At 43.1% G+C, this 22897-nt stretch overlaps 3 protein-coding genes across 5 annotated transcripts in view; 1 reads left to right on the forward strand and 2 right to left on the reverse strand.

The window, feature by feature from the left end:
* Positions 1-458: 458 nt before the first annotated feature.
* Positions 459-10004, reverse strand: cnot11 (CCR4-NOT transcription complex, subunit 11). Of its 2 annotated transcripts, XM_017717962.2 has the most exons (8): positions 9760-10004; positions 7831-8172; positions 7423-7587; positions 6719-6871; positions 4764-4966; positions 3976-4178; positions 3042-3138; positions 1013-1210 (listed from the first exon to the last, which is right to left on the reverse strand). In XM_017717962.2, exons 2-8 carry the CDS (start codon positions 8147-8149, stop codon positions 1013-1015), a joined length of 1338 nt encoding a protein of 445 aa, XP_017573451.1. In that variant the 5' UTR covers positions 8150-8172; positions 9760-10004. The 2 variants fall into 2 exon arrangements, with proteins under 2 accessions (XP_037395397.1, XP_017573451.1); XM_037539500.1 differs by lacking the exon at positions 9760-10004 and having other exon boundaries at positions 459-1210; positions 7831-8149.
* A 134-nt stretch (positions 10005-10138) lies between these two features.
* On the forward strand, positions 10139-14200 carry rpl31 (ribosomal protein L31). Of its 2 annotated transcripts, XM_017717964.2 has the most exons (5): positions 10139-10269; positions 11092-11198; positions 11336-11461; positions 12497-12609; positions 14130-14200. In XM_017717964.2, exons 2-5 carry the CDS (start codon positions 11092-11094, stop codon positions 14159-14161), a joined length of 378 nt encoding a protein of 125 aa, XP_017573453.1. In that variant the 5' UTR covers positions 10139-10269; the 3' UTR covers positions 14162-14200. The 2 variants fall into 2 exon arrangements, with proteins under 2 accessions (XP_017573453.1, XP_017573452.1); XM_017717963.2 differs by lacking the exon at positions 10139-10269 and having other exon boundaries at positions 11073-11198.
* Positions 14201-18680: 4480 nt separating this feature from the next.
* LOC108439514 (TBC1 domain family member 8) overlaps positions 18681-22897 on the reverse strand; it is a 37143-nt gene continuing 32926 nt past the window's right edge. The window contains exons 17-20 of the mRNA XM_017717961.2: positions 22193-22258; positions 21303-21389; positions 20106-20206; positions 18681-19931 (exon numbers count right to left, since the gene is read on the reverse strand). Coding sequence (XP_017573450.1) covers positions 19554-19931; positions 20106-20206; positions 21303-21389; positions 22193-22258 — 632 coding nt within the window. The 3' untranslated portion in view covers positions 18681-19553. The remainder of the gene's footprint in view (positions 19932-20105; positions 20207-21302; positions 21390-22192; positions 22259-22897) is intronic.

Below are 22897 nucleotides of genomic sequence, written 5' to 3' on the forward strand. Positions count from 1 at the left end.
CTAAAATATAGGGCCATATTTAGGCCCTTAGGTGCTAAAGGGGAATTCCACTGATTTTTAAAAACTTCTGGTTGAAATGTAAACAAAGACATTGATATTGGTTATCGTTGTGGGTTTGCAGACCTCCAGAAGAAACACTGGCATTAGTAACACTTTGACTTTGGCTGGAATCTTAAATAGTGATATTTCGGTAAAAGAAAGCAGACGACCTCACATACTAGCACGAGCGTCTACGGTCATCCTGTACCACCTATTTAGTTCTGATTATCAAAGAAAGACAGAAAAAACATGTTTTCATGACGTTGTTCACAGTCATTACTGCGAATGCCAACAGCAGACCGCAGACAGTGGCCTGTCTGTGTTTTTGTGCTTGTGTAATTCGTCCGCGTCTTCTGCTTCCGCGGTTGAGTTGGGAGGCAGAGCCCAGCCTGTAGAAATCACTGAATGCCGACAAAACATTTCTCTTAAATGATGGTCAATAGTTTTCCCCCTTTTTTTTATTAAAAATTAGAAGTAAATGCTTTGTGGTGCTGAAAAACCAAACCAAAGAACAAGAATATAGGCGGTAGGGATTTTATAGTGAGAGGAGGCCAAATTACCACGGGAGTGATTAGATCTGTGTCTCTCTCTGTGTTTTTCTTTTTTAGAGAGGGAAAAAAACCCCACTAAATTTAAGCAGAGTCGGTGAGATCCATGTTCGGGTTCATCCAAGACAAAATAGAACAGTAGTTTTCTGAAGAGGCTAAATTCAAGTCCAGATCTTTCAGAAGGCGGAGGGCTCACATCGGCACTGCTGGAACAAAACGTTATTTTCAGATTGGTAAAAAAAAGTTACTGTAGTCTGTTTCCAATGAATTTTGGACCATTTCTGTTGGTCCATTCATTTAAATCTTTTACAAAAAAAAAAAAAAAAACCTGACGGTGACGATACGTAACAGGTTTGGTGACGCAGAGGAAGCATTAAGGTCCGGGTGGCACACGGTTTAACTTTACGGAGAGTCCACAACAGTCACTATTTGGCAGGCTTGCCTTCTGCAGGGGTCTCTCCGTTGTCGAGGGTTTTGAGGAGGCGGAAGAGTCCGGCGGCTTCGCGGATCCGACTGAACTCGATGCAGAAAGCCTGTACCTCGATGAACAGGTCCTGTACGTTGATGATCTTATTCCGGATCAGGGACTGCAGGAACACACACACCAGACGTACCAAGCGATTCTGGCAGAGAGAGTGAGGGGAGAAAAGAGAGGATTAAGGATTTTTGTTCACACAGCAGAACAAACTGGACGCAGTTCTTAAATCTGATTTTTTAGGCCCACATTGCGAGTTACAAACCCTTCTACAATCAGACCATAGTCACATTAACTGTGCTGCTCTAAAGTGTTTAGTGTAGTGTTATATATCATTATATTCAGTATTGTGTGGGCCTGGACTGTGACTGTATTTAGAACATCCTTCTGTCTATTCTTGTTTATCCCTACATGGTCACGTCTTTCTCACCTGTCACTTGTCATGTGTAGGCGGAGCCTAATCTTGGCATCAGTCCAGCTATAAAACTGCATCAGCCCAGTGTTTGACGGGCTGGCTAAATGGTCATCACAACCACACAGGTCATCACGGCAACAACACAGCTGCAGAAAATCTTTCCAGCTTAAACTGGACATGCTCCTTACAGGCTTTATTCCATAATGTGCTGTATCACCTCAATGTTCAGTTACATCCCTCTGTCAATGTTCTAAAAGAATAACCGGCAGTAAAAGACGGAAGCACTAATTTTTCCCAAAAGGAGAACCATGAATGCCCAGTCCCATTTCTTATTTCTACCCCTACCCCTAGTCTTCAAGTGTCTCATTGCCCCTTAGAACAGACCTACAAGTAGTGGTTGAAATCTTCCTCTGTGAAATGGAACCTTCAGATAAACAGAGCATCACTTCATTAACAGCTACATTAACAGCGACCCTGTCCGTCTGCAGGGACAGCAGAGGAGGGGAAAGTTCAGCTCCTCACTGCTGGGCTTTAGTTACATTTAGGGATCAGACGCCTTCAAAGAGGGGGGCAGTTATTTATTATCACCCCCCCTAATTCTTCAGTGATATGAAGCTGAAGTCAGAGATTCTCCAGATTCTTGTTTGAATTTTCCCGTTCCACCTTAAATGCTCCAGCAGTTCTAGTGCATGAGGCGCCAGAATGTAACTGCTGCTCCATTTAAGGTGGAACGGGAAATTTAGCTACCGAGACGTCGGCACTACTAGCGATTTTTATGCTTGTTATGAGGAAAAGAACCATAATAGACTGAAACGACATTAAACTCAGATGATGAGGTAGTTATCAAATCTTTTAGAGGAGAAAATTCTCATGTTCATGTCTTTGAGAAACCTCTCTTCGGAGGGTCCCAACACTTCTATCTGAACAAAAATCCCTCCCCCTGTGTACAAAATGGGGGGCTAAGGGCTAAGTGACAGGGGAGTGGGGTACAATGGGACTGGGCCAGTCTGTCGCTCAGAAGATGACACCGTCATGTCTATACTATCCCTCGAAGTGGTGCTGGTGCAAAGCCACGGGTTTTGTTATTTTGACTATTTTAATTTTTATAGGTCATACGACTCAGTAGAATCTTAAGCAATAATGCTGTATTACGTTTAACCTGATATCAATACTTTTTCAAAATTAATGACTATTCAAATAGTTTTTAACAACCAGCAGGTGGCTCAGGTTTGCACTTTCCCTTCCCATCTGTCCTCCACGTTCACAGAGTTCCAGGTGATATTATATGGCCTGGATTTATAGGCCCACTGCTGTGGAACCCGGTATGAAATGGAGGAGAAACATATCACTGGTTAATATGACCAGGGACATCAACTTATAAGGTATAAGGCATAAGGAATACATTCTGGTTTCAGGTTGTCTTTAATTATTACAAGTACTAGAAGCTGCATCACTAATGGGGCGAGTTTGTAGCACTTCATCCAATTCTTGGGTTGCGCAAGTATAAACGATACCAGCACCATACTCCAGACTTCTTATCGGCGCTGAGATTGCAGACACTAACCTGCATATACTTGTCCTTGATCTGCTCACAGGTGGAGATGCAGTTGGAGATGTAAAGGTGGATGAACTCAGGAGGAAGATCCACCGCTGTGGTTAACCTGCCGCACAACAAAACACTCTACTCACAATGAGCTCTTACTAGATGTGCAAAAAGGAGACGCAACAAAATACACAAACACATAACTGAACAAATGAGTCCATCTAAAATGAAACGGTTCTCAAAATACACATTTCCAGAAGTATTCATCCATCTGGCTTCACACGCATATGAACTTGAGTGACATCCCATTCTTAATCCATAGGGTTTAATGTGATGTCGGCCCACCCTTTGCAGCTACAACAGCTTCAATTCTTCTGGGAAGGCTTTCCACAAGGGTTAGGAGTGTTTATGGGAATTTTTGACCGTTCTTCATTTCATCATGGAAATTCATGCGGTGACTCTTAAAAATAGAATTACTAAATTTTCCTGGATTTGGATGTACAGGTCTAGCAAAAACGTTTAACAGGCAGAGAAGCGTTACATTATAAGGAGGTTCTTCAAACTTTTAGAAGCTTCTTTACACTCACACAGCATCTATAATCGTCAGAAGAATGAATCCACTGAAAGGTTCTTTGGGAAACCAGAAGTGGAAAAGCAGACACCTGCTCATCCAGTGTTTCTTCTGAAATCAAGGGTTTTAATGCTAGAGAGCATTAGTGAGGTCAGGTACTGATGTTGGAAGATCAGATCTGGGTCTCCAACTCATTCCCAAAGGTATTAGATCCATCATTCCAGAGTACACAGATCCACTGCTCCACAGCCCAGTGCTGGGGGTTTTATAGCCATTTCCTTCAAGCTGTTCATGACATGCAGGAGCTTTTCCTCGACTACTGCTCTACCACTGTGCAACACCTCTAACTCAAACATGAAGCAGCGCTACAAGGCTGAGCTGTACCTGTTCACCACCTCCATTGAGTGTAAGGACATGTCCATGTTGACCAGCACAGAGAAATACTCTGTGATCTGACTGGAGGACATGAGCTTCAGCAGTATCTCAATGGCCACCAGTGGGTTGTTCTCTACCAGGTCCGGCAGTTTGGCCGGCGTCAGGCCAACGTGGTACACCAGCTTTGGGTCCTTCTCCAGCTCACCGAGTAGCTTAGCAAAGACAGGAACACATACAGAGTTAACCACATTACCTACAAGCTTACTGTTCAATTCTTATTATTCAGTAATTACTTACAACCTATTCAGCAACTACTATGACTCAGTAACCTAAGGATTATTCAATGACTACTTTGAATTATTAAATCTTCTACAAATTATTCAGTAATTTCTTATGACTTATTCAGTGTCTAATATGAATTATTCAATAACTACTATGACTTATTCAATTCACTATTACTCAATTTCCACTATGAATTACTCAGTAGCTATTAAAATTGGTCATTAACTCATCAATACTTACCATGGATTATTCAGTAACTACTAACTAGAACACTGCAACCAACTACTTAACATGTCAAAATACTGGAACGTGAATTTTCCACTACGAAACCCTCCTATTGGGAGTTGCAGGGCTATTCAAGTGTCTTTTTCCTGCTTGAAAGTCAGACGTATCTTAACTAGAACCAACGATGCAGCAATAGGCGATGTATCTTTGAGTATAATATTAACTGAATAAGTTTGATAACACTGTCTGTGGTGGTAGGGCTGATGACTGCTTGGTGCTGAATGTGTTACCTGTGTTTGCTGAGGTGCAGACAGTGGGCTTTTGAAGGCTTTGGCCATGATGCGCTTGATTTCAACACCTGTGCCGTTGTGCACACACATAGATCGGTCCCACTGCACGCGGTGCTCCGGCTCACACGGGTTCAGCCATGCCAGCTCGTCCTCACAGACCAGTAACGGGGGAGCCGGCCGGATAAACTCTGGACGAAAGTGACCTGAGCAAAACGCAAGAGAGGCCTCTAAGAGTGTGGAAAGGACACAGAACTACACAGACTAGAGACCGGCAACCCAAATGTTAAGAAGAGCTATTCTGTCAAGTTTCAACGAAAATCTGACCACCTGGGGAGCCGCAGAATTTCATGCCCATTTTACTGAAGCAACATTTCACCATAATGGCTGTAAACATGCCTCATTATGTGCTAAAGTCTTAGTGTAGGCTAAGAAACACGATGGAAATGAAAACGCAGACTTATAGCTCAGCTATAGACGCTTTTCACGCATCTCTGGCAGGAAACTTTTCCACAAATGTGGAACAGTTTCTTGTAAAATGTCTCTCAATGTTCTTTTACGAGGCTGAAGTCGCTTCTCATTCACCAGCTTCTTGTTGAAATTTTCACGTTCCACCTTAAACGGTGCCTGAGGTGCCAAAATGTAGCCAACTACGGAGGTAACTGCTGCACTATTTAAGGTGGAACGTGAAAATTCCAACAAGTAGATGACTTCAGCTTTGTGACGTGTTTCAGTCTCTCACTGCAGATTAAACGTATCAGGAAACCAGCTGGAGTGACTATAAACACTAATAAGTCCATTCGTCTCCAGATTATCGACGTCCGTCTTAAATCTCTCTCTTTGCCGTTTCGTAGCTACTAGCTGGGCGAGACTGTCGTCTGTGTTGCTATGGTGACCAGCCGTCTGCACTGATCTTCAGGGTTAAAGGGTGAATCAGCAGTTCTACATTAACTCCAGAGTTTAAGACCATTTACTGTTAAACTGTGTTGAAGGATCAGCAGAGCTTCATTTTACTGTAGAGGAGGATTATTTTATTATCACCTACTGATCTGATTCAGCTGTGGAGCCACAAGTTGCCGACCCCTGACACAGACTGATGAGACCTGACTTTGGATCAGTAATTTTTATCTGAGCTGCTTAATAAATTTAACCTAATATGAGTTGAATAGTTTGGCAAAAAAATCTTTCCCACTTAAAGGGCTGATCATATTCCTTAAATGTTCCTCAATTATATAAAGAAGAGTTTGATATAATACGTAAACTTAAATTTCAAAAAAATGCTGCACACTCAAGACCACACACTCCATATATGGAAACTAAGCTTCAAAAGGTCCAGCCTGCTTTGAATTCACAGATTTCATGAGGTCCTAAAAGTCAGTGCATCAGATTAGCCCTGCTCATTCAACCCATTCATGCAGAAATTATGAAGAGGTTTTACGCTGCTACTGTTTTAGCTATGCAACGTGCTTTAGATCAGGTTTATGGATATGGAAGTATATCATACAGAGTCAGAAACCACCTTAGCAAGCCTATCAGAGATACTGAACAACCCGACACGGTTAACTCAGGAATACAGTTCGCACCACACCACCTAGTAAATTGGTGCTCCTTTAAAGTGCATCAGTGTGGTCATTTTTTCAAGGGGAGAACTTCTTCACCTGATGTGTGATCATGTAGTTTGTGTGCGAGATAAACAAGACAGAGTGGTTGTTAAATGGGTGTTGCAGTTTATTAGTAGTTATTACCTGGCATCTATCAGTTTTAGCCAGTTTCACTGTTGTTTCTGAACGCAAACGAAGCATAATTGAATTCTGGGTTATCTTAACATGTTTAAATTCATTTTACCAAGTATATTTATTCGTACAGTTTGTTTTGAATGCTTCCCGCTGTTGGCCTATTGGCTTCTATCCTCTGCCATCTTACTCAGATCTGACTGCAAAAGCTCCTGGGTCACTTACTCTCCAGTGGAGGACGTGGTCCAGTTACCAGTGACTCTATAATCTGATTGGCCACAGAGCTGTCAAAGCCCGAGTTGGAGGAGTCTGGGTCAGGGTCGCTGAGAAGGCTGGGAAAACTGGCTTTACTCTGAGTGGGCAGCTCCGACTGGCGCTCTAAAACACACAACACACAAACACAAATTCAAGTGTCTTAACTCAAAATAGCAACGGCTTGTTTCGCTGCTTGAGGGCGGATAAAAAACAGATCTCCACCAGTTTGCACAAGTGCCTCAAAAACCTACACCGAACCCAGAAAAGGACCAAGTGTCGTCCCTTTCATTCACGCAAAAATGTTTAAACTCATGCGTAACGCTGAGACCCCACAATGATTCAATTTGATGAAGATTCCATCCGATTTGATTTCTGATTTAATTCAACGTATTCAAAAAAAATCCACCGAATACACAAATGTGACTAGAGGAACTATTTAACCGGTAGTGAACTACAGGCAACAAAAAAAAAGTTTTTTTTTTTTATTTCTTTACTTTTTTTTATCGTCTATATTTAAAAAAACACTTCTATTGTAAACATTTTTCATGTTTGCATGTGAAAATAAGCGGATCAGGTTTTTTTAAAAATACTATAACAAACAATTCTAGTGTTCTGAAAGTTATGGAGCCGACTCTTCGGATGAATTCTAATAATCATGCTAGACTCTCTCTGACCTGCGAGGGCCAGCTGCAGCCCACTGATGTCGACGGCCTGTGGTGCGGAGCTCACGTCCATGCAGGAGACTTGCCGCGGCGTCTTTTTAAACAACTCCCGTGGCGGAGCGAGCATCAGCTGAGAGAGGAAAAACTTCTCCGGGTGAGTGATGGGTGGGAGAAACCCTGGAAAACGAAACATTACAGCATAAATAACTTACACTGATGTTTATTTGAGATTAAGAAGTGTGATAACTGGAAAAGCACTTTAACTAACTATTGCAGCCCAAAATTAAAATTCAGTATATTAACGTGAAATATCGGCTGATGTTATTGGTTAAAATCAGCATCAGCATCAGCACCGACAGCAAAAATGTTACATTGGACAAGCCAAGTATCAATTAAATCATCATACTCTTCGGCTTATACCTGACAGAGGTTTCTCCTGCTCCTCCCCCGAGGCCGAAGGGTTGAGGAGGTGGGCGAAAACGGCAGCGAAGGGGTTGGCGGCCAGCGGCTCAGTGCGGTACATCTCCCAGAGCAGGTAAAGAGCCGTGAGGCGCTGAGGCGAACTCGGCAGCAGATCCGGCTGCTGGAGCAGCATCACCAGCACAGAGCCAACCCGGAAGTGCTCAGCCTTCCCGAAACAGTGATGGAAGGCGTTGGAGAGGCTCTCGAAGGTGTTTCCGCAGGCATCCTCCGAGATGATGCCCAGCAGGTTGGACAGCTCTTTGGGTGCCAGCGTCATAATTTCTCTCTGGCTGTTTATCGCTGTTTTAAAATAAAAACAAAAACGACAGTAAAGAGATCTAACAGCACGGCAGCTATCCTATTCTCCCTGTGCTGTGATGGTCCACTATCTACAAATGCTCAGTGTTAAACTACCTGGGATAAATCAGCTGACTGTGAACAGGGTTCAGGTCCAGTTTAGACGTTAGACTGAGGGGAAGGTTGGGGTTGTAGCGAGAAAATGTGTAATGACAGGGTAAATTTAAGAGATATTTACCTGAACGCAAGATAAGAGACAAATTGAGAAGCTACAAAGCACCTGCAGTGGACTGACAAACGTGGTCTTGCACGCTGTATTAAGAGGTTCTCCTGCAGAACTGGACACTTGTCCTTGAGACTTTTCTCTCAGGGTTGGTTCTACAATTACATCTACAGATGTTATTACATACACCGATCAGGCATAACATCATGACCACCCTCATTGTCCAGTTTATCAGCTCCACTTATTGTCTAGCTGATGGGTGATGATACTTTGTGGAGTTTTTAAACACCTCAGTGTCACTGCTGGACTGAGAACCTGTGAGCAGCGTCCTGTGGGCAGCGCCCTGTGGGCAGCGTCCTGTGGGCAGCGTCCTGTGGGCAGCGTCCTGTGGGCAGCGTCCTGTGACCACCTGTGACCACTGATGAAGGACTAGAGGACGACCAACACAAACTGTGCAGCAGCAGATGAGCTGTCGTCTCTGACTTTACATCTACAAGGTGGACCGACAAGGTAGGAGTGTCTAATAGAGTGGACAGTGAGTGGACACAGTGTTTAAAAACTCCAGCAGTACTGCTGGGTCTGATCCACTCGCACCAGCACAACACACACTAACACACCACTGCCATGTCAGTGTTACTGCAGTGCTGAGAATGATCCACCACCCAAAAAATAGCTGCTCTGTGAGGGTCCATGGGGGTCCTCTCCTACCCCAACAAGTCTATGGGACAGCTATTACACCTCAATTCTACACAATTCTGCACAACTCCACACCAGTCATACTGCAGTTCAGCCAATATAAACAATGAAGATGAGCCCAGCAGCTCTGAAGCTGAGCCTAAGTCTTAATGAACCAGCAGCAAAGAAAGGAAGCAAATAGGTGGGTTTAAAAGACTGAGCACCTGGGGACATTTGAATATCGGACATTTCAAGTGTCCACGTAATATTTCCAGGTCTACTACAGGTGTCTGCATTTCACTGTTGACGTTTTGCATATTTTTAATAAACAACGGCCACCTCGGGTTACAGCTCAACATTAATTACAAATTACGTTCAATTAAAACTATTTTCCTCTGGCCCGCGGATTTGAGGAGATTTTTAAACGTGGACATTTTAGCGGTTGAGTTTGACACCCCTGAATTATTCGGTCCACCTTAAATGCCGCATCAGTCACATTCAGAACGTACTGTACAGCCAGCCAACTCAAGCACCATTTAAGGTGGAACGGAAAATTCGAATACAAAAGCTTGCCTCAGCTTCGTGACGGCCATGTGACCGTTTTTGTTTGAAAAAAAAAATCATATTAATTAGCTTAGGAAATATGAGAATGCTAAAATAATATTAATTTGGGAATAAACATTTGACCAAACCTGCGAGGAATGCTAAGCTAACCAGCGTTAGCGACCTCAGGCTCGGGTTTCATTGACAGCGGACACCTTCAGCTCCGCCGGCGCCTTCAGTGCATCGTCTCTGAAAAACGAACATCAACAGACGGGACAAAAACACAAAGACCGCTGCGCAAAAAGGCGAAAAATCCGCTTCTTTTCTCCGCTTCGGAACCGAGGCGACGGTTAAACGGCGGACATCGAGGCGCGGTGCACCATGGGAGTTGTAGTCCGAGTCGCCTCCGCTCAAATTCAGCGCCCAGACACAAAATAACAGAAAATAGAAAATAAACCGAATGTTTGCGCATATGGGGGGTTTATAGCGGTGCTGTTGAGGGAGTTTGCGCTAAACCGGGCGAGTTTATGAAAGTATTAAAATAGTTTGTGAGCTGATAAAGAGAAAAAATTAGCATAGCCACGGTGTAACGTCCCGGATGTAGTGTTTGTATTACCCAGAGTGCCGCGTTCCTTCCTTTCCGACGCTCGTCCTGCACAGTGAGTATCGCGAAGTCGAGCCCTCTCACTAATCCGCCGCCATCCGCGCTGATTTAACAAAACATAGGATTTTAAAATGTCGATGTGTGTTTTAACCACATTAAATTATCACCGTGGTCGCGTTTGGGCAGATTTTGGGCGGTATAATGATGTGTAATGGCTGATGAAAGTGAAGGCTAGCGGTGTAGCCTGTTAGCTAGTGGCTGATGGCGTTAAAGCGCTGGGGTCTAGTAACGTTTACAGTTTACAGACGAGAAGATCTGAGCGCCTAAAACACGTGTTTAGGCATTAATTCTGCTCAGTGAGTGAAGTTTACGGGGTTTAGTAACTTTGCTGTGGAAGGAGGTGAAGCTGAAGTTCGAATTGCCCCGGTCCACCTTAAATGGTGCAGCAAGACGTTGAAGCAGTGTAAATGCTGGACCATTTAAGGTGGAACGGGGGAATTCGAATAAGAAGCCAACTCCAGGCTCGTTTGAAGGAGTGAAGCTGAGGTTTGGTGGGCTGTGCTGGGTTTATTGCTGTGTAGTGGTTAAAGTAACGTTAGTGCGATTCTTAAAGGGCTACTTCACCGAAAATCAGATTTGCCCACCTGATGCGGGTTTTTCTGCCAAGTCAGCTTTTTTAGCCTCGTAGGCAAGTCAGAACTACTGTAGCCAACAAGTAAGGGGGTTCTGTCACCTATGGATGGATGTTTTGCTTTATATCAGGAAACTTGTTCATTTTAGTTTTTGGGGCGCTTGAGGTTTGGTTGTGGCTCAGAATTTGCACGATCTGCAGAAATAAGTGTACCGAATTAAATTTTCCTCAATGCTGTTCTTCCAGATGGCACCACTTAAGAAAGGAGGAGAGAAAAAGAAGGGGCGCTCTGCCATCAACGAGGTGGTGACCAGGGAGTACACCATCAACATCCACAAACGCATCCATGGCATGTAAGTCTCGCCTGTTGGGCTGGCAGCTTCGGTTAAGCCCACTTGTGTTTTCGGGTTCCTCTGTAAGTTCATGTGTGTACCTCGGTGTGAAACGCCTGTGGGTCCTAAAACGGCTCTCGCTCTTTCCTCCACCGCAGCTCTTTCAAGAAGAGAGCACCCCGTGCCATTAAAGAGATCCGCAAGTTTGCCGTGAAGGAGATGGGCACCCCTGACGTCCGCATCGACACGCGTCTGAACAAGGCAGTGTGGGCCAAAGGAGTCAGGTAATAACCTCAGATAAACACTCCTGAGTGGGTGTAAGTCGAGGTGGGTGTATCAGGATGTTTTTTCTAGAGTTTGGTGGGTTTCAACAGACGCAGTGCTCCAGTATGAGTAGTGCACTAATTTTCTCTTAAATGTTTCCCGTAATGTGGGTCACGGTGTTGAGTCTAGGGCAGTCGCACCACGTGTGAAAGTCTAAGGTGCTTTCACACCTACTTTATTTGTGGTGAGCCAGTTAAACCTCTTTATTCCCACCCGTACTTGGTTCGCCAACAATCGTGGGCCTCTGTTCGCCTTCAAGTGACTCCTAGTTTAGTTTGCTGCTGGTGGGAACACATTTTTATGATGGTTTGCCCCAAATTAAGAATTCCAACATCAGGGAATGCTTTTCCTTTTTTCTAACAGCACATCAGAGCTGTGTTTTTCCCTGTATAATTGGTTGTAATAGTTGAGCATTTGTGGATATGTCAGTATGAGCTGCTTTTAATAGTGGCAGACCACCAAAGCAGTGCATTTGATTTTGACGCATTGACCGATGGATGTGGGGTCACTCCTAAGAAGACATTTGGTTTCACATTAATGCATGTGGACACTTCTGTATCAGGAATATATTCGAGTGATTTATACGGATCTTGCATAACGATAGAGGAGTCAATTTTGAGGTTGTCCGTTTTTGGCACTAAAAGAGGCAAATGTAAGAGTAGGGGCGCTGGGATCCCTGCACTATTCAAATCCGTGAACATGTGAATAGTGGTGCACGTTAGGTGCTACAGTATGAAATGAACTAAGCCAAATGAAAAGGATGAACTTCAGCGAGTGAACTGGGGTAAAAACAGGCAGATCTTTAACGAAACGTGCTGCTGTTCAGTGCTGCTGTACTGATGAAATCCTTTGTGATCAAACGTGTGTCTTGGAGCAAGTTGCGAGTTCACCTCTATAGGCTGGACTAAACTGGCCTCTTTGGAGTTGGGTTGTGTTTGATTGAATGAGTGTGAGGCTCATTGTGAACTATTGCTCTTGGATTTGTGTCCTCGCAGGAACGTCCCGTACCGCATGCGTGTGCGTCTCTCCAGGAAACGCAATGAAGACGAAGATTCCCCCAACAAACTGTACACCCTCGTCACATACGTTCCCGTCACCACATACAAAGGTGGGTTTTCGTGCCAACTTCGACGTTTTCTTTTGACACCATACGTTTAACCCACTTACACAGGAGATGCTACCTGGCTAGGCAGGTGTCTTTGGTGAAATGTCAGGAGTAAAGCTATTTTTATGCGTTCTTCCCGTTAGTGCAGATACAGTCATTCGGAGTCTGATGTTTCCTTTTTAGGATTTCCGTGGAAGTAGGAGGCAAATGTTGGGAACAGATGATAAACTTGGTGTTTTATATAAAAATGGACAAAAGTCTAAGACTAGTGTGATTTGGGCTGCGTTCACATTACCAGGCTGACGTGGCGCAATCCGGTTTTGGCCCTAATGAGACTCGGATCTGATGTTTTCAGGAGTGTGGACACATCTGATCTCTTCAAATCAGACCCGAGTCGCTTTGTGGTCCTGAATCGGATACGTATCCGATTCGAGGCCATGTGGCAACCCCGGTCACGTGACATTACTAAGTAGGATGAGCTCGTGAGGGTCGTTTCAGGCCGGTTCGTCACATTAATGACAGACTTGAGTCTCTTACCCAAACAAGTGCCTCTGTCATTTGTTAGCTTCATTAGACTCGTAGGTCCTGAAAAGCTTAATCTCAACCTTACACTTAAGTGCTTTTTTGGCAGTTTCACCGTGTGGCTTAAGTGCCTTGCTCAGTTTTGTTTTTAAGTGCTGTCGAGTCGATTCGGACTCCTGGGGTGACCATATAGTTGGTAGTGTTTCTCCAGTGTTGTCCTCCGTTTGGGTCTTCCATATGCTTGAGATCCTCCAGAGATGTGAATTTGAGATGCATAATTCAGACACGTGGGCTTGCTGAGCTGCTTTGTTTCTGTGAGAGACTCGACTGCGAAGTGATGATATGCAAAATATAATGAGAGTTTATGTGCTTCAGTTATTGGGTGACTTTTGATGTCTTTGTCTGGTCTCACGTCCACGCCTGAAGCCCCACTGGTAGCTATGCCTGTTTTCACCACACGTTTGATTTCTATACTAAACTAAGAGGACGGTGTGTCTAGAAGTAGTGATGCAGTCCACACCAATATTGGTGCTACACAATACCAGTGTTGGTTTCAACCGCGTTGGTAGATGAACTTGATCTGCACCGTCTTCATTTGCTGGACGCTTCAGGTTATTTTCAAAGTAGAGACTGTAAAATAAAAGTTTCTATAGAAGTTGTTTGGCGTATTAATTGTAAACAAAAGCAGATGATCAATCAAAACAGGCTATCGGGGTTGTAGGATTGTTTTAGCAGCAGGAAGAGTGGCGTCATTGGCTTTTATTTGTTAATATATCAGTTAAAATATTGATATATGGAAAATACGGTTGATACGATATCGTCCAGCCCTACTTAGAAGCTGCTGTCTGCAGCCTCAAGTCCTGATGGTGTAGTTGCACCAGACTGAGTTACATTTGAGAGCTCACGGTTCAGTGTTGGAGAGCCTGGCTTTACTACGGTGCATGTTTCTGGTTTCTGTTCTAAAGCTGAAGATGACCCGTCTCACTCTGTTCTCTCCTCAGGTCTCCAGACCGTCAATGTGGATGAAAACTAATGTTCTTTACATGGATGTTGGAATAAATGTATAAAAGGATTTTGTCTTGGAGTTTTTATTGCCTGTTCCAGAAAGGTGGGATGAATGCATTGAAGTTACCTGGTCAGATACTATCTGTCCTGTTATGCCTGATCAGTGAATAACATCACCACCTCCTCGTTTCTGCGCTCACTGTCCACTTTATCAGCTCCACTTACTGTATAGCTGCACTCTGTAGTTCTACAGTTACAGACTGTAGTCCATCTGTTTCTCTGATACTCTGTTACCCTGTTCTTCAGTGGTCAGGACCCTCACAGAGCAGGTACTATTTGGGTGGTGTCATTCTCAGCACTGCAATGATGGTGGTGAATAATGAGTGTTTATTAGGAGGAATAACATTAGCTCAGCTAACATTGGGAAATGGAGACTGAAACTGTGGAGCAGTGACTGATAAACACGAAGCGCAGACAAATTAACGCTTTAGTTTTATTTGCTCTTTTTTACCTCAGTAACAGTAGCTAATGTAGTTGTCTGCCTAACTAGCTTGATTACTTGTTTATGTTTGCCAAGTAACAGACGTGACAGATGATTGTCGAGTAAGTTAAGCTTTCCTAACCTGAGAAAAGTTGCTGTAAGAATAGGTACGACTCCTAAGTCGAGATCAGATTTACTTCTGTAATGCGAATTTGTGAAACTTTCGGATCTTAAGATAAAAATTTAGGATATGTCTGTAATAAGGCCCCATCAGTGTTAGGGCAGGGCCAGCATGGTGGAAGGAAAGTGGATCTCCAGGAGGACAGTTGGTGACCACTGCCCGAGTGTTGGGGTTCTTCACCGCGCAGTCCTGCAGAAGAACTAATTTGTGCATCTCACCAGTGAAGTTTGTAGGTGTTTATTTTGAAATCAAACCTGCCCATATAAAACATTTTAAAAACATTTCAAACACACTGGTGTTAAACGCACTTGCAACGTCTGCTCAGTGGAGCAGAATGTCAGTTGGTCTTAAACGAAAAGTAGAAAACATTTTTTAAAGCTGTGCACATTAAGAAAAAGGCTTATGTTGAAGGCACGTTCTTTAAAGTGGAGCAGAGAAGATGTCAAAGTGCAGATTTTGGTTAATGAGATACTAAACTACATCTTAAAGATCCCTTATCAGCCACAGACTTATGACCATTACTAGAGGTGGGCAATATGACGATATCGATCGTTAGCGTGATGAACTAGGTCAGATTGTGGAAGTTCTGCCGGTGGCAGTCTAAAGAGAACATGATTAGTCCTGTTGATGACTGTGGGTGTAGTATTTGATGGAGGTTCTTAACCCTCTACTGCAAATATTATGAGAGCAATTTAAAATATATGAAATCGCAGCTGTTGGAACAAAACCTCGTATCTCCAAAATGATCACTTTACAGGAGAAGGAAAAAAACATGCTTTATTTTAATGGAAGTCAATGGAACCAGACGTCTTTCCAAGTCATTTTGGGTCGTTTATTCTGGTCCATTCATCATGAAATTTACACACGATGTAAAGGACAACATGTTTCAAACTGTCAAAAACTGAAAAACGGTAAAAATGGAGATACGAGGTTTTGTTCAGACAGTAGCGATATGTTATATGATATGATTTATTAAATTGAAAAGCATTTGTGTGCAGGGGTGCTTTTGGTGTTTGTGGCCTTGAGGCTACAGTGTGCAACAATGGGAAGATGATTTAGATCCATGTTCCCTGGAGTGGCGAGACCTGGCTTGTGTCTGGCTAAATAAAATTCCACTGTCGCACTGTGTGGCTTCTAGGCAACAAACAGATGTCAGCAAAATCTCATCACAAAAAACAAATGTTTAAAAAAGTGTCCAGAAAAAGATAGTGTGACCAAGTAAAGGCTTTTTATTGACTTACTCAAACTCTGCCCTTTATCGTTGACCCTGTTATTGTCTTTAAATACGTGAAATGTTATTGTAATGTGAGGAAAATGGGTTTGTTGCCCTGAGGCAACATCGTGCAATAGAGGACTTAAGCTCTTAAATATTCTCTTACAATGATCTTAATTAGGCTACATTGCAGGACGTACATCAAACCAAGCATTGGAAATATGATAAATGTGGGGTGATGGACGAGGAGGAGGAGCAGACTTAGATGATCACCTCATCAGCTCTTCCAGCCTGAGCGAGTGTGAGGCTGGTGTGAGGTTAAGAAAACATTTCAGGAACATTTTATTCTCCAGAAGAGCACAACATAACATTCTTAACACAATTAAACGGTGAATTTGTAGTTTTTGATGGTATTTTTCTGCACTACCGTCTGTTAAAACCCACCAAACCTCAGAAAAACTAAGTATTATATATTGAGAAATTGTCAAAGTATCGTGATGCGATATTTTAGCCATATTGCCCACCACTAATCATTACAGACATAAGTACAGAGTCCACACTTCTAAAAGGTTCTTCAAAGATTACTTACTTACTAAAACGGTTCCATATAGAACCATGAACACTCAGAGAATGATTGTATGTTTAAAGGGTTCTTTGCATCATGAAAGCGTTCTTCAGATGGATGGAGATGGTGCTTCATATTATTCTATGTAGAGTCCTTTTGAAAAGGGTTCTGAGGGTTCTATTGTCACAAGCTTGACATTGTCATAATCGTAGAACCCTTTTCAAAAACCATATACTCCACATTCTCCATTAATCTGAAGATCATAATGGAAAGAACCCAAAGGGTTCTTCGAGTGTTCATGGTTCTGTATAGAAGCATTTCCTTTTTAAAGAACCATGTGAACCATCAATGTGAACATTATCAGTTGTGTTTGAGCAGGAAAATGACCAAACAGTGCTGTGCACTGTGCACCTCTGATCTAAAGGTGGTTCTTCAAGGGTTCTTCATTGAAGAAAATGGTAATATAAAGAACTGTTAACACTCAGAGAACCATTTGCATGATTGAAGGGTTCTTTGCATCATTCAGGTGTTCTTCAGATTAAAGGAAAACCTTGTTTTCCTGTAACCTATAGAAAACGGTTCCATATAGCACCAAAAAGGGTCGTTCTGTTACAGTGTCAGGCCTTTTCGAAAAGGTTCTACACAGAACCATCTACTGCACATTCTCCATTAATCTGAAAAACAATTTCACCAGGCAAGGAAACCATTAATCATGCACAGGGTTCTCTGAGTCATCATGGTTCTATATAGAACCATTTTCTTTACTAAAGAACCCTTGAAGAACCATCTTTTTAAGTGTGCACAACTCTTGGACGGTTGGTCTCTACTCAAAGCGCTCCCACCAAACCTGGCAGTAAACAGATGAATATAATCAGGTGTGTCTGAGCAGGTAAATCAGGCTCCTCTGATCTAAAGATGGTTCTTCAAGGGTTCTTTAGTAAAGAAAAATGGTAATATAAAGAACCACGTACACTCAGAGAACCCTTTGCATGATTAAAGGGTTCTTTGCGTCACTCAGTTGTCCTTCAGACTGAAGGAAAACCTTTGTGAAATGGTTCTACACTGCACCAAAAAGGGTTCTTCTATTGTTATGATGTCAACCTCGCAACATTAGAGGAACCCTTTTCAAAAAGGTTCTATATAGAATCATATACAGCTCATTCTCCATGAATATGAAGAGCCATTTCACCACGCAAAGAACCCTTTAATCATGCAAAGTTCATGGTTCTATACAGAACCGTTTTCTTGACTAAAGAACCATCTGTTTTAAGTGTGTATGCTACAGCATAGGACTTATTGTTTTTAATGCAACGTAATACTTCACTGAGCTTGATCAAGGATGCGGAAGGTCACTTCATCTTGGCCGAGGGTTGTCCGTTAAACAACTTCACAGTAAAGAAAAAAAAAACAAAACAATAATAATAAAATAAAATAACACTAAAGTAGCATTTATACAGCAAGCACCACTAGCAGAAGAGTGTGGCAGCTAATGTTTAAGGCACTACTTTCATGATTCATGTATTCACAGCACTTAGTACGCCTTCTTTAAAACGTGCAAGATCTGACAGCTGTATTATATAACTGACCGTTGCTTGGTGTTCATATCGGAGCCGGTTTATGAGGAGACCGCTTCCTATTTCCCCTATTATATATAAAAAAAAACAGGACTGCTGAACAGCAGAGGGCGCCCGCGAGGTAGTCCTCAATGAGTGGGAGTGAATGGAGCTCAACGGCTAAAAAGGAAAAGTTAAAACTGTTTCTAATCAGAACTTTCCTTTAGTTTTAGACAGTAGGAGGATGAATTTCACTTCAAAAAACAGAAATCTGACCGGTTTGTTTCCTTTATTCTACAGTAAACGGGTTTCGGGCAGCAGGAGGCGGGGCTTTACTGCTAGAGCGTGATGATTGATGGGCGAGCGGAGCAGCTCATTGGCTGTTCGCGCTCACTGACATCATGAACGTACATGAGGCGCCGGTTTAAACTCCTATAACTCGAGTTTAAAAGCTCTTAAATATCACAGCGGTGTTAAAATGTTTTATGCTGTTCTGGAAATGATTGAATTCTTTTACATTAAAAATGTTTCATTGTTAATAAACTATGATTTTGCTCAAAGGCTCCACATCAACCCATTCATTCTGGACTTGCTTGGGAGCGCCCTCTAGTGTTTGAGAAACCCAGAAGACCTTGCAGGGTGGAAATTCTCCTCTCTACAAGTTCCCTGTTCGTATGTCTGTTAATGCTGCGCTGGTAGTTTTCAGTTCCTGTATTTGGGCATCGAGCTGTGCTGCCTGGTACAAAGCAAGTAACCACTTCCTTGGATTTTCTTCGCTGTTTTTAAAGACATATATGAGTTAAACTGAATGTCATGTGTAGGTAAACTCTTAAATCTGTGTAGATCAACGTAAACGCTGTGAAGGACAATCAGCTAAGGTGCTGGACTTGGGAATGAAGCGTCGTCTCTTTGGATACTATGATCTTTTAAAGGAAGACCAGCTTCCCTCAATGGTCCCAAAGCCATTGCTTGTTGATGTCGACCCAGTATCAGTGGGTCACTGGGTTCCACTAGATCAGTGGGTGTCAATCCTGGTCCTGGACGGCCCTGCTCGAACACACCCACTTCAGTGCTCGTCAGCTAGTTATCAAGCCCTTTCTGAGCTCATTCCCACCAGGTAGATAAGGGGGAAAAAATTATTTAATGATATTTTTTCTCAGTTTCTGGCTGCAGTTTACCAAAATTTTGAGGCACTATCTTGAAATAATGATGCATTGTTCCAAGATATTGACTTACTGTCTCAAAATAATGGAGCAGGATTGACAACAACTGCACTAGATGGTCCTTCAAAGATGTATGTTTCACCAGGTTCCTGGTCTAGCTAGCTCCCCGTGGGTTCTTCTGTTTCATGGTACACCCTGGCCTCTCTACAAACTCAAAGCTCTGCAACTCAGACTCTGTCCAGAAACCTAGAAGACCAGTCAGTCTCATCTGGTCTTCTGGTGCTGGATCATCAGCAGGCCAGCCCGCACGTGGTACTGCTGCTCCTTTGCAGAGGCAATCTTTGCGCTCAGATCCACAGGCCTCTCCAGGAAGTTGACGAGAGCTTGCTCGGTGAGCAGCGAGGCCAGGATCTGCTCGAAACTTGCTGTCCAATCACCTTCCGATGCAGACACGCTGGAGGCTGCTTGATCTGGGCTTTCTCCTTCCTTCGGCTCGGCCCCCGACGTACGTCCCTTGTGCCTGGCCTCCCCGATCTGCAGGACGAGGCTGGTGACCATAGCGATGGCCTGGAAGAGCTCGTTCTCAGCCCTGTCGCCGTGGAACATGTTGCACAGCGTCTTGCAAAACTGGACAAACTCCCGCTGTTGGAGAAAGGACACGGTCACCTTGTCATGCTCTTGAAAGAAACCGGTGTTGAAGGCTATGCTGAAGGAATGGATGGTTTCTTGATAGGTTCCTCAAAGAAACCACTGCAACAGTGTATTATTACTTCATTGTGTAATCCTGACAGGCCAGATCATCCAGTTTGATCTCACCTGGTTCATGTGAGGGAGGGGTTTCTCCTGGCCTTTGTCCTTCTCCTTGGCCAAGTCCTTCAGCATCTGCTTCAGTTGTTCCTCATGGCTCTTCCTCTCCCCTGAGAGACAGACAGAACAGTTCAAAGCCCACATTGACCGAGCGTCATTCTGTGCTCTCCGTCATGACTGGAAGGGTAAGATGTTCAGTGTGGGCTCATTTTACTAAATCTAATGATAATGCAGCTAAATACAATATATGTGGAGCAGTAGCTGCATGTAAAAGGAGCAACACCAGCAACCTCATCAAACACAAATCCAACTATATAAATCTGAAGCGGTGCAGCGTGGTTCTTTAGCAAAGCAGCTGCTGCATCTCCGTCGTCAGTGCAGCCTTCTGGCGTTCTGACGAATCGTGATACCTTGTCAAAATGTCCTACAGTAGCGTATATTTATAGGTAGAGTCCTACATAAAACTCTAGGTGTGGTATTTTGGTAGATCACCTTATCAAAAATGCTACCAGCATTAAAACTACGAAGCTGAAGTTGGCTTTTTATTCACCAGCAATTTTCCATTTCCACCTTAAACAAGAAGCTGACAGATAGGAAGCCGACTTTAGCCCTGAGTTAAAACTACAGGGATCTGGCCCTGTGACCGGAAGGTCACCGGTTCGATCCCCAGGGCCGACAGTCCATGACTGAGGTGTCCTTGAGCAAGACACCTAACCTCCAACTGCTCCCCGGGCGCCGTGGATAGGGCTGCCCACCGCTCCGGGCAAGTGTGTGCTCACTGCCCCCTAGTGTGTGTGTTCACTAGTGTGTGTGTGGTGTTTCACTTCACGGATGGGTTAAATGCGGAGGTGGAATTTCCCTGTTGTGGGATCAAAAAAGTATCACTTAATTTCATATCGCTTTAGGTTGTTAATATTTTCAACTGTAGCGAGGTGACCACAGCCTTTTCACATGTTTTCACATTTCAAATCTTCTCATGTCTTTGCATGGAGAGGAGTATCAATAAGAGTATCAATATGTACTGGTATTGATGAGTAGTATCATTATCGATATTAGTATCAATACTCATCCCTACCCAAATCTGGCCCTTTCCTTTAGGGTGTTGAGCAGTGTGATACAGTTCAGTACAGCACAGTTATACGTCTGTGATATCACAATTTGTTTATTGTTTAACTTTAACCGATTCTGCTGTGATGGGGTTGGTACCGTTGGGCAGGTCCACGTAGAGAGGTCTGGTGGTGGAAAGGATGGGGTTCTTCACCAGAGAAGACTGATCCTCATTCTCGGTCAGAGCTAAAAACAACAAATACATTCACATACAGTCACTAGCCATAATAATACAAACGCATACCTTTTGCTTCCACTCACTGGCCACTTTATTGGAAACACCCACCTTGTACTTCCACTCATTGGCCACTTTATTGGAAACACCCACCTTGTGCTTCCACTCACTGCCCAATTTATGAGATATCCATATTTCTTACCACTGATCACAGGACTGCTGCTGTCCAGATATTATTGGGTGGTGGTCCATTCTCATTATGGCACTGGCAATGACAAGGTAGCGTTTGTGGTGGTACGAGGGGATCAGACACAGCAGTGTTGCCGGAATTTTTACACACGTCGGTGTCACTGCAAGGCTTAGAGTGGACCGCCCACCCAAAATATCCGACTCTGCGGTCAGAAACTGGCCACTGCTGAAGGGCTACAGGATGGCTAACGTAAATGTGCGATCATAGATGAGCTACAGTCTTTAGTCTACCTACAGACTTGTGGACTGTCTGACACCTATTGCACGTTAAGCTGACCACAACTATCAGGGTTTTGTCAGATCTGCACGTCCGTGTTTACGCTCTTGTGCTCCCTTTTTCATTTGTCCACCAGGAAACCCATTTTTGCCAGCAGTTATGAGTTGACTGCATGTTTCGTTGTGCTTTGGTGTGTTTTAGTTGCAGCCTCACAAAATAACCTGGATGGTCAGTCAAACGGCACGTTAAGTTGCAAAATGCAGCAGATTCTCCAGACTACCATCTGTTCAGGTTCACTAGGTGGAGCTACAAGGGAGGGGTTTCTGTTACAGTGGCCAGTTAGCTCACCTGGGGGAATGTGCAGACGATAGAGGAGCCTGACCTTCTCGTTAAAGTCTTCACAGTACAGAGTGTCTGCAGAGAAGGAGAAGAAATTATGACCACAAATCATCAACACTTCCAGCCCCGCCCACCAAAAAAACCTGCCTTATCCCCAGACGTACACTGCCATTCAAATTCAATGTTTTCAATATTGTTTTCAAAAGATCAATAAAATCAACATTTTCTATGCGCCAATCAGCTGGAATTCCTTACTACTGTTTTACTTGACTTTATTCATATTTTTCTTTCTAATATTATTTTGGTATGTTTCAACTGTGGTTTCAGTTTCAGTGTTTAATGTATTATTCTTCTTTTCATTCATTTTATACCTTTATATTTATCTTTTACTGTGAATTTGCCTTTAATCTTCTATTTCTTTCTTTATTTCATTCATTATTTTTTTTGTTTTTGTCCTTTATTTGATGTCTTTACTTTTTTTTCTATTAAATTTTAGCACTACTACTAATTACCATTACTTTTTAGCACTTGTAATGTTTTTACCATCCAACTTCTCAATTCCTAATTTCGAATTCTTCGAAATTCTCGGAGTTCGAGATCAAATACAGGTTGATCGATTGATTCAATTAATTTAGTTGCAGAAAAGTACATCATTGATTCTAATACGTCATTTATTATACGTCAGTTATTTATTTGGATGTCTACTCAAGCACA

This window comes from Pygocentrus nattereri, chromosome 6, assembly GCF_015220715.1.
Source record: "Pygocentrus nattereri isolate fPygNat1 chromosome 6, fPygNat1.pri, whole genome shotgun sequence".
Lineage (NCBI taxonomy): Eukaryota > Metazoa > Chordata > Actinopteri > Characiformes > Serrasalmidae > Pygocentrus > Pygocentrus nattereri.